The sequence below is a fragment of the Rhamphochromis longiceps genome, linkage group LG1 (genome assembly GCF_057381845.1).
Source record: "Rhamphochromis longiceps isolate RC_006_pf linkage group LG1, R_longiceps_female_GT1.1, whole genome shotgun sequence".
Taxonomy (NCBI): Eukaryota; Metazoa; Chordata; class Actinopteri; order Cichliformes; family Cichlidae; genus Rhamphochromis; species Rhamphochromis longiceps.
In genome coordinates this window covers 41,731,949-41,748,068 of record NC_140557.1, presented here as the reverse complement: position 1 = coordinate 41,748,068, position 16,120 = coordinate 41,731,949, and the positions used below count along the sequence as shown (strand labels likewise).

At 41.3% G+C, this 16,120-nt stretch overlaps 1 protein-coding gene across 1 annotated transcript; it reads right to left on the bottom strand.

Moving 5' to 3' along the window:
- Positions 1 to 12,110: 12,110 nt before the first annotated feature.
- Positions 12,111 to 12,903, bottom strand: ctxnd1 (cortexin domain containing 1). The gene has a single exon (XM_085412981.1). It carries the CDS (start codon positions 12,837 to 12,839, stop codon positions 12,657 to 12,659), a length of 183 nt encoding a protein of 60 aa, XP_085269107.1. The 5' UTR covers positions 12,840 to 12,903; the 3' UTR covers positions 12,111 to 12,656.
- Positions 12,904 to 16,120: the final 3,217 nt, after the last annotated feature.

The window sequence follows — 16,120 nt, the reverse complement described above, 5'->3', positions numbered from 1 at the left end:
TCTCTATGTCACCTTACAGAGCAGCAGCTTAAAATTGGTTAAATGTAAATGTTCAGGTCATTCTGATTTTTCAGGACTTGTAAACATTTTGACCTTATTATCTGAAACTCCAGTGGAACAGGATATGCATATGACCAAAAATAGGAAAAAGATGAATTGGTAAACTTGAATACAGGGTAAAGATGATGCAAGAATGAATGCTTCCAAAAATCTGACAATCATTTCTGAAAAGCTGAATAAAAAATGAATTAAAAAAAGCTGTCTGGAGGTGGTGATTCTGTATTTGCTTCAGTGTGCAGTGAAGAAGAAACAGCGTCATGACACACTGTCTCATTATTGCTAAACAGTAATTGATTTTGTAAGCAAGGTTTCAGGTAATATAAGAATATCAGAATCAGATGTGTTCACCCAAAGTTACACTGAATCCAGGTTAGGAAGAAGACTTCTGACATTTAAATAAATAATACCTTTAACATCACAAGGAGTACTCAAACATTTGTAATCTGGACCAGGATTGGGTGTACATTTCTAGATAAAAGTAGGAAAAGAGCAATGAAGCATTTTCTTTTCACAGATTTTTGTAGATTTCTTCTGGGACCCCAACTCTTTGAGAGGTGAGAGTATGAGGAAATAAACCAGTCAGAAATAAACAAAACAGATGAAATGAGATCTCCCCTGATGATCATATTTGAAAAGCTTCTAAAAGATTTAAAATCCCACTTTTCAATTCAATTCAATTTTATTTGTATAGTGCCAAGTCACAAAAACAGTCGCCTCAAGGCGCTTTATATTGTACAGTAGATCGTACAATAATAGATTCAGAGAAAACCCAACAATCATATGACCCCCTATGAGCAGCACTTTGGCGACAGAGGGAAGGAAAAACTCCCTTTTAACAGGAAGAAACCTCCGGCAGAACCAGGCTCAGGGAGGGGCGGGGCCATCTGCTGTAATTGGTTGGGGTGAGAGAAGGAAGACAGGATAAAGACATGCTGTGGAAGAGAGACAGAGGTTAATAACAGATATGATTCAATGCAGAGAGGTCTGTTAACACATAGTGAGTGAGAAAAGGAAAAACTCAATGCATCATGGGCAGTGTTGGTCAAGTTACTTGAAAAAAGTAATCAGTAACTAATTACTTCCCCAAAAAGTAATCCAGTTACTTTACTGATTACTTATTTTCAAAAGTAATTAATTATTTACTTTTTAAAAACACGATTTACAACCTGAGTAGGTGATAAAGTGATAGATCTTTCAGCCCAATTCTACTTTTTCTGCATAATCCATCATACAAAATGTAATCAAATGGAAAAGTCTCTTTTTAAAACTTGTTTTATTAGTTTTAATCTTTTAACTTTATGCATCAAGCAAAAATTAAATTATATGCAACATTCTCTGACTGGAAGAAATTAGTTTAACATTTAAACTTATTTTCTGCACATTCCAGCACATAAAATAAAATATTTTTTGTGTTTACACTCAGTCTTTCAAATAGATGCAAGTAAAACACAGCAGAAAATAAATAAAGTCAAAGACTCAGCGGTCCTGTTGCTCTATTTTCACCTGTAAAGCAGGAGTGAGGCAGGCGGAGGTTTACCCTGGTGCAGGTGTGCCGCGGTCAGTTAAAGAATCCACGAGTTTCTCTGTGAATTTCCCATTACGTCGTAGCTACTCGGTACAAGTAACGCGTTACTGCCCATCTCTGATCATGGGACTCCCCGGCAGCCTACGTCTACTGCAGCATAACTAAGGGAGGATTCAGGGTCACCTGGTCCAGCCCTAACTATATGCTTTAGCAAAAAGGAAAGTTTGAAGCCTAATCTTGAAAGTAGAGATAGTGTCTGTCTCCTGAATCCAAATTGGTAGCTGGTTCCACAGAAGAGGGGCCTGAAAACTGAAGGCTCTGCCTCCCATTCTACTTTTAAATACTCTAGGAACAACAAGTAGGCCTGCAGAGCGAGAGCGAAGTGCTCTAATAGGGTGATATGGTACTACAAGGTCATTAAGATAAGATGGGGCCTGATTATTTAAGACCTTGTATGTGAGGAGCAGGATTTTGAATTCTGGATTTAACAGGAAGCCAAAACAGGAGAAATCTGCTCTCTCTTTCTAGTCCCTGTCAGGACTCTTGCTGCAGCATTTTGGATTAGCTGAAGGCTTTTCAGGGAGTTTTTAGGACTTCCTGATAATAATGAATTACAGTCGTCCAGCCTGGAAGTAATAAATGCATGAACTAGTTTTTCAGCGTCACTCTGAGACAGGATATTTCTAATTTTAGAGATGTTGCGCAAATGGAAGAAAGCAGTCTTACATATTTGTTTAATATGTGCATTGAAGGACATGTCCTGGTCAAAAATGACTCCAAGGTTCCTCACAGCGTTACTGGAGGCCAAGGTAATGACATCCAGAGTAAGAATCTGGTTAGATACCATATTTCTAAGATTTTCAGGGCCGAGTACAATAACCTCAGTTTGATCTGAATTAAGAAGCAGAAATTTAGCGGCCATCCAGGTCTTTATGTCTTTAAGACATTCCTGCAGTTTAACTCATTGGTGTGTGTTATCTGGCTTCATGGACAGATAGAGCTGGGTGTCATCAGCATAGCAGTGTAAATGTATGCTATGTCTTCTAATGATGCTGCCTAAGGGAAGCATGTATAATGTAAACAGAATTGGTCCTAGCACTGAACCCTGTGGAACTCCATAATTAACCTCAGTGTGTGAAGAGGACTCTCCATTTACATGCACAAACTGGAGTCTATTAGATAGATATGATACAAACCACTGCAGTGCAGTACCTGTAATACCTACAGCATGTTCTAATCGCTCTAATAGGATATTATGGTCGACAGTATCGAACACTGCACTGAGGTCTAGCAGGACAAGCACAGAGATGAGTCCACTGTCAGAGGCCATAAGAAGATCATTTGTAACCTTCACTAAAGCTGTTTCTGTGCTGTGATGAGCTCTGAAACCTGACTGAAACTCTTCAAATAAACCTCTGCAGATGATCTGTTAGCTGTTTGACAACTACTCTTTCAAGGATGTTTGATATAAAGGAAGGTTGGAGATTGGCCTATAATTAGCTAAGACTGCTGGGTCTAGAGATGCTTTTTGAGTAAAGGTTTAACTACAGCTAGCTTGAAGGCCTGTGGTACATAGCCGATTATTAGAGATAGGTTGATCATATTTAAGATCAAAGAATTAATTAATGGCAGGACTTCTTTGAGCAGTTTTGTAGGAATGGGGTCTAAAAGACACGTTGATGGTTTGGAGGAAGTAATTATTGAAGTTAATTCAGAAAGATCAATTGGAGAAAAAGAGTCTAACTTAACATCAATGGTACTAAGAGTAGCTGTAGATAATATTACATCTGTGGGATGATTATTGGTAATTTTTTCTCTAATGACAAAAATTTATTTGTGAAGAAGTTCATGAAGTCATTACTAGTTAACGTTAAAGGGATTGTTGGCTCAACAGAGCTCTGACTGTTTGTCAGAGACCTTAGTTTTCACAGGAGCTACAGTATCCAGAGTCGTACGTAGTGAGGAGGTGAAATTATTAACAAGATAATCGACCTCTGTTGGGGTAGCGTTCAGATAGCTGCTCTGCTCTGTGTTGGTACAGGGCATTGAAGATGATAACAGTGGGTGGATTATATTCTTAAACTTAGTTACAGCGCTTTCAGAAAGACATCTACTGTGATAAAGTCTACTCTCCACCGCTGTGTAATCAATTATTGTAAATGTAAATGTTATCAGGAAATGATCAGACAGGAGAGGGTTTTCAGGAAACACTGTTAAATGTTCAGTTTCTATGCCATATGTTAAAACAAGATCTAGAGTGTGATTAAAGTGGTGGGTGGGTTCTTTTACATTTTGAGAGAAGCCAATTGAGTCTAATAACAGACTAAATGCCATGTTGAGGCTGTCATTTTTAGCATCTACGTGGATGTTAAAATCACCCACAATAATTATTTTATCTGAGCTGAGAACTAAATTAGATATAAAGTCTGAGAAATCAGACAGAAACTCTGTGTAAGGCCCAGGTGGACGATAGATGATAACAAGTAAGACTGGTTTCTGAGTTTCACAGCTGGGGTGGACAATGTTAAGCATCAGGCTTTCAAATGAATTAAAAGTCTGTCTTGGTCTTTCATTAATTAATAGGCTGGTGTGAAAAATTGCTGCCACACCTCCCCCTCGGCCTGTGCTTCGAGGTTTCTGGTAGTTAGAATGACTCGGGGGTGTTGATTCATTTAAACTAACATAATCATCCTGCTGCAACCAGGTTTCTGTAAGGCAGAGTAAATCAATTTGTTGATCAATTATTAAGTCATGTACTAACAGAGACTTGGAGGAGAGAGACCTAATTTTTTTTTTTTTTGCCTGTCCCATTTGGTTCTTTAGCCATCAGAATTGTTGTCTAAAGACCAACAAGGAGACCCAATGGATTTACTTTGCCAAATGGATCATCACGGCCTTGCCATATTGGTCTATTTGATCGACCTTTGTTGTTATTATTTCTTTTATTTTATTTTCAGTTGTTACAGATGGGACAGACATGACTGAGGGATAGGAAAGGGAGAAAGAAAGAGGAAGGAAAAGAAAACCAGAAGGGACAGTGAGAAAGGGCACTTAAAAAGAGAAAGAAGAGAAAAAAATCTCCTGGATCACCTGTTGAGAGAAAAAGAAGAGAAAACAAACAAAAAAACAGAGCAACATACTAAACACAACACCATCACGTTAATCTAGCTAAGTGTAAACAGCAGTAAATACTAAATATTGAATGTTGTTGTGTAGCACGCAGGACCGACAGCGCACAATGTGCTTGGAAATAGCAGCCAATAAAGGTGTAGTTTATGATTATGAACAGTGAACACGGTGTGCCGTGCTGGTTTTTAGTTTGTTTTTTGTCTGTTTGGGAGCTGACACAGTCTCTATGGAAATGGGGTTTTGCCCTTTGACAGGACTAGAAAATGTGTTTTTTTAAGTATATATAGAAAAATATAGAAAAATATAGAAAAAATACATGAAAAAGAGCTGCTGAGGGTAACATGCTGATAGACACGTAGCAGAAATCCACTCGGTTTGAAAGCTAATTCAGTCCAGGTCTTTGGTCCAGTCCCAGCCACATGATGTTGTGTGACATCACATGTTGACCTGGAAATCAGTTTGGATGGAGATATTAAACAAAATCTGACCACATAAAGCCTACAACCTCGTTCTGTTTTCTTTCTTTCATTTTCTTTTGTTTAATTAATTAATGAATTAACTTGAAATAAAATCTGAAATGTGTTTTTCTGAGTGTTAGAGGATGACCTGTCCTGGCTACTGCACCGAGAGGAACCTAGGACCCAATGTTGGACCTGTCAATTCTCAAATTCTATGGCAAATCTCAATGAGACTCTGTGGTGTTGGGCAGTGCACACAGGGCCAGTAGAGGGCACGGGGCCCTCGGGCCACCCTCATGAAATGTCTTTCTCATTGTTTGGTCACACCAGTGGGCTGCTGGAGGCTGGAGGCATTTTGTTGGACTACTTGTGCAACATTGATAGGGTCCAGGTATTCATGAAAGTTTAAATTAATTACAAATAATTAGCAAATTACATAAGGCTCTTTGGCGCCATACAGAGGTCAGTGACAAATGCTGTAATCCAGACTGGAATGTCTTGATGCATCCTCCATCATCCTGGCAAGGAAATCCCTCCCTGCATTTCACTTACCTCGACACAGGGAAACTAATCTTTGCATAACAGAATTTGAGTCTTCCTGTTCTCAGCTTTGGCCCCTTAGACATCCAGGCAGCAGGACAGTGTGCTCTCCACTGAGGAGCAGTAGAAGGCCAGCAGCAGCTTCTGGTCGAGGTCATTCTTCCCGAGGACACGGAGGAAGTGCAGCTGCTGATGGACTCAGGGTGAGTGTAGTGCATCCAGGTGAGAGCGGCTGATATATGGGTACCCAGAAACCTGAAAGTGGAGACAGATTCCACCTGTTCTCCAGTCATAATGAGACAGGAGTGGACCTGTCTGTGCCTTCTGAAGTCTATAAGAAGTTCTTGAGAATATCACATAACCAAAGATAAAGACCCTGTTTCTGTGAAAGCTGTCTACAAGACACAGGAATTTTCTTTTTATGTGAACTGGATCTGAGGTAATTCTGAGGATCATCACGAGCTTGCAAGGAGACTGTAAGCACATTACGGAGCCACCGAAAAGGTGAAAAATACCAGCAGTTAGGGAGCGTTTAACATGTCATTTCCCAATAATAACATACGTCTTCTGAAATCTCAGAGGATGGTTAGTTAGAGAGGTGTGTTTGTGAGTAATTGATCGGAATTAATACTACTACTACTACTACTACTAATAATAATAATAATAATAATAATGCAATTTCTCAAATGGAAACCAATGTTTAATAGTTCAACTGCAAACAACAACTAAAAACTAACCCTTTCAGTGTATTTACATGGCATATCAAATGTGCAGTAATGTCAAATAAAATAAGGTATACTTGTGTCTCCTGTGTGTCCATGTGTGTATTTTTGTGCATGTGTTTCTGCCTGTGTAAGTGTTAGTGAATGAGTGAGTCTGTGTCTGTATTGCTTGTATGTGGTTGCTGCAGTAAAGAAAAGTTTGCCCTGTGCGCTGATGCAACATGTTATACTGCTGAAAATGACTCATTGTGATGGTGTAGATGTTAATAATTAATGTTAATATTAATTCGCTGTCCAACCCAACAGCCCCTCAGCTCAGAGTTTTATTGGCCCATGTACATTTTTATTGATCTGTGAAAAAATCTTTCATTTGTACATTTTTACTAATACTATTACAGTTGGATGCTGGTCTGCTGCTGTTGTTTGAATCTCCCTGCCTGCACGTCTCAAGCTGTGCTGGGATTCTCCTTCCCTTCATGGTGGAGCTTCCTGGTTTCTGGCACTTCAGCTGCGACACATGTTGTCCATCTGGCTGATCTTCTCCAGTCTCCATCAGATCATTTTCCTCCTTCATGTGTTTCTCTATTGGCTGAAGTCTTGAAGTCTTTATACATTTTGTCGTCAACAAAATGTCATTTTGGTCAACTTTTGGATAACAGCTTCTCACCCTTGAAAAATACAGTTTTATTGCTATAATACTTTTTATTTTATTTTATTTCACTTTAAATCACGTCACTCACTGCTCTGGTTCTTGTATAACATTTTTCTGCTCTTTGTGAACACTCCAAGTTTTGACTCCAGCTCACAGATAAAAAGTAAGAAAAAAAATTTGCAGAAAGTCTTAAGATACTATACAAACAAGTTTGTATAGCTTGTAAATGAAAAACTGTGTAGTTCATTGTGCATATGGGTATACAACCTGAATGATATAGCAGTGCGTCTTGGATGGAGGGAAGATCAGTACCGATAATCCTCTCTGCAGACCTGATTCTCCATTGCAGTCTGGTCCTGTCCTGCTTCGTAGCTGAGCCCAATTAGACAGTGATTAGTGGGCACAGGATAGACTGGATGATGGCAGCGTAGAAGATCACTAGCAGCTCCTGTTGTAGGTTGAACTTGAAGTCCGATAACACACACCAAGTAGTTAAACTGCAGGAATGTCTTAAAGACTCAAAGACCTGGATTATCTCTAATTTTATGCTTCTAAATTTAGTTAAAACTGTGGTTATTGTGCTCGGCCATAAAAAGCTTAGAAATATGGTGTCTAACCAGACTCTTACTCTGGATGGCATTACCTCAGCCTCCAGTAACGCTGTGAGGAACCTTGGAGTCATTTTTGACCAGGACATGTCCTTCAACGCACATATTAAGCCTTCAGTTTTCAGGCCTCTCTTCTTCTGGAACCAGCTGATAGTTTGGAATCGGGAGACAGACGCTCTTTGTAAGATTAGGCTTAAAGCTTTCCTTTTTGATAAAGCATTTAGTTTTGTTTGGATCAGGTGACCCTGAATCCTCCCTTAGTTATGCTGCAATAGATGTAAGCTGCTGGGGGATTCCCATGATGCATTGAATGTGTCTTCTTCAGTCACGTTTCTCACTTACTATGTGTTAATAGGCCTCTCTGCATTCAATTATTTGATGTTATCTCGGGCTGTCTTCGACATGTGTCTTTGTCCTGCCTTCCTCCCCTCACCCCCAACTAGTCGTGGCAGATAACCCTCCCTGAGCCTGGTTCTGCTGGAGGTTTCTTCCTGTTAAAAGGGAGTTTTTTTCCTTCTCACTATCACCAAAACTCTTGCTCATGGAGGTCATATGATCCTTTCATCTGTTTTCTTTGTATTATTGCAGGACCTTTACCTTACAATATAAAGCACCTTGTGTCATGGTCCCCGTGTCTGCCCGGCTGACTCAGGTTGGCTACATATGTTTCTTGTTTACATCTACCTCTCTCACGCTTGCCGTGTCTCGCCGGGGCAGAGCTCATTGCGGGCTCCCGCCCCTGGCCCTCGCACCTGAAGTTAATCACACACCTGTGGCTCATCGCCTAAATTCATCCACTACTTAAGGCAGTGGTTGGAAACATCTCGTTGCTGGACTATTGAGTAACCTCAGTAGTAAGCTCCGGAGTACTAGTCTCTTGTTTCCTTTTCGTGTCGCTGACCCTTTGGATTAATCACTTGTTGTCTGTAAACAGGAATTCCGTTTCCCTGGAACCCTTGGTGTGCGGGCTGCTGATGTGCTGTGTTTTTTGTGAAGTCCCTCGTGTGTGAAGAGCTCCTTTCCCGGATTTCCCTGTGCCCTGGATTCCCCCCGCCCTCTCACTTGTATATATTTGCACCTGGTGTTGTATAGTAATAAACGGAACTGTATTCTAGCTGCCTTTTCTGCGCTTGAGTCCATCCCACTTCGTGACACCTTGAGGCAATTGTTGTTGTGATTTAGCGCTATATAAATAACATTGAACTGAAATGAAGTAAATATCCAATCGGTTGTCACAAAATGTTGCAGCATCACCTGATCCTTTCAGTGATCATCTGTGTTTGTCTTTTAGTTTGTTGCCTATCTGTTTGTTTCTTGGTAGTTGCTAGAAGGCACGCACACATTCACATGAATGCATTAAGGGCAACTCGGCTTCAGTATCTTGCCCAAAGATATTTGGACATACATACTGTAGTAGCTGGACACTTAACCCCTCAGTGGTAGATGACCAGTTCTACGAGTAGTTAATGCCTATAGAGTGTAGCCCACAGACTCTGGGATACAAGGTAGAGCAGGTCATCTACTGATTGGATGGTTAGTGGTTCAGTCCCTGGAGGCTCCAGGCTGCATGTCAAATACCCTTGGGCAAGATACCACCCCCAGGTTGCTCTCTGATGCATGTATCAGAGTATGGATATGTTTTCTGGTAGATGGAGCATGGCTGTCTGTGGAGAAAGACACTATACAATTTTGAAACCCGAATGAAAAGTTGTCCAAGGACTTTAAAGGATTTGAGGAGCTGATCTAGAACTCTGTATTAAATGGCTCCTCTGTTGTTTATTATGAGCATAGGCACTTCATAACATGCATCTTACATTTCATACATGATAAATGCAGTCTACGCACAAATATAAGTCAGACATATGCAACAAGAACACCCAGCTTATTTTAAACTAGTGGCTGAGACAGGCAAAGGTGTCAGTGCTATACTGCCCTAAACCGGGACACATTCAATCTCTGCTTTGGAGTTTATCTTTGCATGGACACGGTGTGTGCATTCCTTTCACCACCAGGAGAGGAAATCCCATGCATCAACATGCATTAGCACATAATCAAGCAAGACTGCTGTCGTAAAGGCTACAGATTGTTTGAGCATTTATCCTCACAGACACTACATCAAAAACAAGCTATAATTCTGTCAAGTCAGAGTTATTTAAAAAAACATATAAAATTTTCACATGTGGCTGACAGCGAAAGTAATATTCAAAGGCCTCGTTATGTTGTATTTGTGTAATAAGTGATATAAAGGGGCACTCTGGTGATTTGGCTTTTCATCTCCATGAGTCTGGCAACTTGCAAGGGTCATATTTAGAAGACTGAAATTGCTGCAATTTATCTGTTAGTATTGGTGAAAACCTTAAAAACCTTGGACCCTACAGGTCCAGTAATGCAGTTTGTTTTCTGTAGAGCCTGGTAACCACTCATATGTTATCTTGTTGTCCGTTATTAAGTTCTGACTAGTACTTGAAATTATTAGTAAACTTGTTTAATCAGTTAAGTGCCATTGTCTCTGTCCAGAAATGAATCATTTTAAAGTATGCTGGTCTAACCTTTTCTTTTGTGATGACAGCATTGAATATTTAAGTAACTGGGGCTGTTGCATTTGTCTACTGTGGATGGCCAAAATAACATTACATCATATGTCAAAATCACATCATACGATATACTGTCAGCACATAACAGAGATCATGGCTAATGTTCTTAACACAACTTTGTATTTTTGCAGTTTTGTAGGCCATCATTTCAATAGTAATAATGAGACCTGGGACCAACACAACTTTACTAAAAGGTCAAAAGGTTTGTTAAAACCATGACCTGCCATGTAATTAATCAAAATTTAATTACATTTTTTACTTAGAAACTTTGGGCCTGTAGTCAAAAATATGATTATTTAGGTATTCGTTCCCTGGAATTATATGGCAAAACAAGGCATTTGGCAGGAAGACGGGAAAGTTTTGGGAGTGACATCAGGCAAGAGAGAGCGAGCGAGCGAGGGAGATAGTGTATTTTCACATTTAGCGTTTTAGGAGTGTGTAGTTTGTGTGTATTGTTGTCTTATGTAGTTAATGTGTAGTGTAGTCATTTGTTTGTTTTGAGCGTCAAAACAATGAAGCCACTAATGAAGGCAGATTGTAAACGCTGTCTCCAGGTGGAAAACAGGAGGAGTGATACACCTGTTGTCAGTTTTTAGACCTAGGACTGTTCCTCTGTTTTGTTGTGGGCAGAAAATATTTGTTGGAGCGGCAAAAATGGTCAAATTTGTGTGGCATCTTATCGTGAAACCAGATTGTTCTTTAATTTAGTAGTTTTAAAGGGTTGTACAAAAGCGCCTGAGAAATTGGCTGCATTTTTAGGTAAACAGCATGTTACTTTGCTGTTGGCAAAATTTGTGCATACGTTTTAAAAATGTGCGATTTATATTTGCATTTAAAAGTATGAAAATGATTCGCTAAACATGTTTGTGAGTTTTTTCCGACTCTGATTTTATGTTTTATGTGTGATTTTAGATCAGTTGTGTTAACGCAGAATGGCAAAATGAAAAATTGATGAGAGGTTGTGCTAAAAAATTATAGCAAACAAGGCAAGACAAATAGTTTTTTAAGGTGAAATAAATATAAAAGTACGATCAAAAGTATTAAAAAACGGCAAATTATGCCCTGGGCCGCAGAGGGTTAATGGTTAACCTCGTGGCTGCATCACATCATGTGATCTCTTGACTGAAATTTGGTCAGTTTTCAGTGTCTTGTCCTTTGCTGTTGGGGACCAGGTAGCACATGGCCCAACTTAAATAACCCATCAAACACTGCTGTTGTTTAGTTTTTTCTGTCTTCATTTCTCTTCAGAGCCTTTAGTTGTTCTGCCCCGAGACCACACACTGTCTCACCACTTTTAAATCACGTCTCAAAACTCATCTATTTAGAATTGCACACACCTGATCTGTCTTAGTCCATTTTTACCAGCTCAGTTTTTATACTTGCCTTTATGACTGTTTATGTCTAAATTTTATTTACCATGTTTACTATATATACATATTTTTTTTTATGTTTTTATGCTATTGTTCACGTGTCATTGTAAGGTGACCTTGAGGGTCTGAAAGGTGCCAATAAATAAAATGTATTATTATTATTATTATTATTATTATCTCCAAAGTAATGGCAAATCTCTATATTTTAGGCTTTTTTTAAATAAATTTTTTTTAAAAAAAAATCAATCAGGTGTCCATGAGGTTAACCTCATGGCTTCATGATTATCTACTGCTAATTTCTACCAAAGTTCCAAAAACAGGGAAAAACAATATTTTGGACAACTGTAATAAACTGTGGTTGATGACTACATATAATTATCAGTCATCAAATGATGACTTTGATTTAATCTGTTCCAATATCTTCAGACGTTCCATCATATTTGTCAGCATTCCAGAATTGTAAATAAAACACCAAGAAATAAAACTTGCAATAAACTAAAATGATACTTTAGATTATTCTTAAACATTGCTTAAGTTATGTGTTATCACTATATGGTATTTTTCTTTGTTTCCACTTTTGTGAAAGGGTCCTCTTCTTTATATCATCGTCTGCTTTTTTTCTCCAGTCTGTAATGTTGTAAAGGGAAATGTGCGGTCAGTCAAGTGTTTTGTCCACTTGTAAATACTAATAGTGTTTATTACACAAACAAGAATTCAGGCTCTGGAAGACATCCCTAGGCACAAAAGCCAAGGTTATTGTATCGGTTGTATTAGTGTCACTCCAACAATGGTTTTTCAAACAGCAGCATTTCCTTCAATCTTTGCTGATGTGTAAATTCCATGTTTATGTCTGGATTTCATACAATTTTCGATTGTACAGCAGTACATGTGTTCTGGAGCTTCAACATTTTAGAGAAGAAAAAAAACACACACTGTCATTTAGTGAAATGAAAAACCACCACTACCCCCTTGTATATGTATATATGTGTTTCAGTTTGTTAGTCATCCAAGTGCTGTTCCTCCCATGTGGAGGTAGGAATCGCACTATATGGGTCCATTATGACCTTGGCACAGCGGATGATCATGGCCATCAGCAGTAAGCAGAGGAAGGCGACACAGGCTAAAGTCAGGCCCTGGTCCACATCCACAAAGGCTGGCTCAGCAGTACCTTCCATCTCCATGACTGCTGTTCACTGCTGCTGCTGTCCTCAGACACGCCCACATACCATGCTACCATCCTGAAGACCTGACTGGAAGCACAACAAAGAGATATGGTGAGTATTATACTATAGATATGTGGAGGCTCCTCATACCCTGCTCATAATCTCTTCAAACTGCTGCCATCAGGCAAAAGATACGGACACATCAGAACAAAGACTAATAGACTAAGAAGCGGTTTCTACTCTGACATATGTGTTTTATCATAAATGATTATGCACAAGTCATGTTTATTATAGTGTATTATATGATTTTATTTAAAAACTGAACAAAGAAAAAAGAACAAATAAATTTTAAAAAGAAAAGAAAAATGTTTATTTATAGCATATTTAAAGGACATGTTGTTCTGTTTCAGAGCTGCAATGGTAAAAGTCTAATTACCTGTAGCAGCAAGTCTGGTACATTGAACTATGAACACCTACTCATCAGCTGATCTAAGTATTCAATAAGGGGCATGTCAAGGTTCGCAGGGCAAGCCGTGTGGAGTTATTAAGAAGGGCCCAAAATGCAGGCACTGGCTGATGATGCAAGTAAGCTTTATTAACAGGAGGTGAAAACAAACAAAAGCGAGGATGGCGAGGACAGAACTAAGAAAAGATCTGAACTGGGAAAACTAGAGAACAAACCTGAAACCATAACATGCAGGGAAGAACACGGGATGATGAACAGAGATACGAAGAGAGACACCAGGAAACACAGGCAACCGCGCACTGTATACACACACGGAAACAAGGAATGGCAAACAGGAGGGAGGCACAGCTGATCCTAATTAACGCGACGAGACAAAAGACACAGACCTTCAAAGTAAAACAGGAAGTCCACAGACACAGAGACACGAAACAGAGCACAGAGAAAGCACCTGGACAGGGATAAGTAGACACTAAACAGAGGAAGAAAGCCTAAGACCTAGAGACCCTGAGAACAAAACCTGAACACTAATAGAGAATGAATGAAATGAAAAAAATCAAACATCAAATCAGAACAAATCCCAAAGCACTGGGTCGCCAACCGAGCACCATGACAGGGCATTTATTAGTGAACAAAAGGATTTTAAGATGAATTCTAGACAGGACCCAAATGCAGGACTTGGAGACCAAAAAAAAAAAATCAACTAACACAGCAGCTTTAATACTGTAGCTTGTAAACACAAAAGTAGAACAACCAAAAACTCACACAAGACACAAAACGAATCTGAGAAACCAGGATATGAACGGTTACTGTGTAACCTCGGTTCTCTTCTGCTCTGTTACATATCCCGCATGTACAGGAGAATGACCCCCCATTAGTCAGGTTGTATAAAATTCTTGAAGACAGTACTGCCACACCTCACAGCTTAACTATAAAACAGCTGTGCAGACATGAAATCGCTGATAGTGTCATTGGGACGTGTTTCCAAGTGTCCTTAAAGTTGGGGAGAGAGTTTCTCACTCAGAGAACCAAGGTTGCAAAATAACAGCATGCTTTCTATCACATCAAGACTATCTGTCCGCTCATTTACATATTCCATATGTAAAACAGCGCATGGGGAGACGGTGCGGTCCAATACCTTAAGCACATGCCCACCAGGTCAGCACCCTGCCAAAAATGAAGGCCAACCCTAAGAAGCAGAGGAGCTATCAGTCTGAAAGACACAAGACTGACACAAAGGGATCCCGCAAGATCCAGGTACCACACTGTAATGGAGTAACTGCTCTGCTGACCCGCATGATACCAGGCTGACTGTGGAGACAACACCTAGTTGGCTACCGCCAAGATACACCCAACACCCACTCTAGAAGGAGGGGCTGTCTGCTCCCTCTTCCTGTCAATGCTGTAAAATTAGAGTTCAACAAGAGTCCGAGAAAAGTTCAGGGAGTCGACCCAGGAGTCGACAACACAAAGACCAAGACAGTTCTGGAGGCCGGCCGTGCACACGGCAACGGCGGCGCCGCAGGCAAAACCAATCAGGAGGCCGACCACTTGGAAGGCAGTGGCGGCCACTGAGCAGGTCCGGAGGTCGGCCACGATGCCAGCGGCGGCGACAAACTTTTTCAGGAGGCCGTCCCCGAAGGCCATGATGCTAACTTAGAGGCCCGGAAAATGGCCGGCAGAGGCGAGGCGGAACGGGTCGAGTTGGCTCTGACGGCGGTGTGGCAACCGCCGGACCAGACGAGGCAGGACCAGACGAGGACGAAGACGAGGCAGGACCAGACGAAGACGGTGTCACGGAGGCAGGACCAGGTGTGGATGAAGGCACGGCTGCGGAACCTGACAGTGGTGATGCTGCAGTAGGTGATGCTGCAGGAGGTGATGTGGATGCAGGCAACGGTGTAGAAGTCACAGAGGATGATTCAGCAGGTGGTGGCTGAACAAACTTCCCCGGACCGTCAGCAGATGTGAGGATGTGCTTGCTGGGTCCTCCAGGACCCCCAGCAGACGAGGCGTGGTGCTGGGTGGGCTCCTCAGACCCACCAGCTTACTTGGCTTAAAGCTGGACAGGCGACTCGGGCCCTCCAGCTGACGACACTCGAGGCTGGCTGGGTTCTCCCGAACCCCAGCTGACGACACTTGAGGCAGGATGGGCTCCTCAGGCCCTCCAGCCGACGAGGCAGGACGCTGGCTGGGTTCACCTGAACCCCCAGCTAACGTGGCTTGAGACTGGACGGGCTCCTCGGGCCCTCCAGTGGAAACAGACACTGAAGCAGCCAGTACGCAGACCTCTGCCAGTGTGGACACTGGCTGGGACTGAGCTGCACAGTGGCTAGACTCAGGCAGCAACAGTGGGATGCAGTCCTCAGAGGGCTGAAAGTGTTCCCCAATACACTCAGCAGAGGACGGAGGCGGACGGATGAACTCACTTGAACTCTCAGGGGGTGCTGAGAGCCGAGACTGTTCTGGTGAGTTCTCCAGTGAGGCTGCTGGCGCTGGCGTCTTGACCTCTAGGGGTCCAGAGTTGGCTGGTGACTGACACCCAGCCTCTGGGGAGGCCCTAGAGGGAGCAACTGTCTCTGACATGGCCAGCTTAAGAGAACCAGCAGATATTGTGGTGAAGTGTGTTCCCTGCTTAGAATTAGACAGTGAAGATGGAGGCTGAATGAAAGAGTGGGTAGGCTGCTGAACTGGTGGCAACTGAGCTTCAGGTAGCGAAGTTGTAACAGGTGGTGGAGCGGCTGACTGAACTGCGGTTAACTGAATTGCAGACCCAACGTTAAACTGTGGTGAAAGTGTGGATGGAAGAACATGATCAGGAAAAACTGTTTCGGTG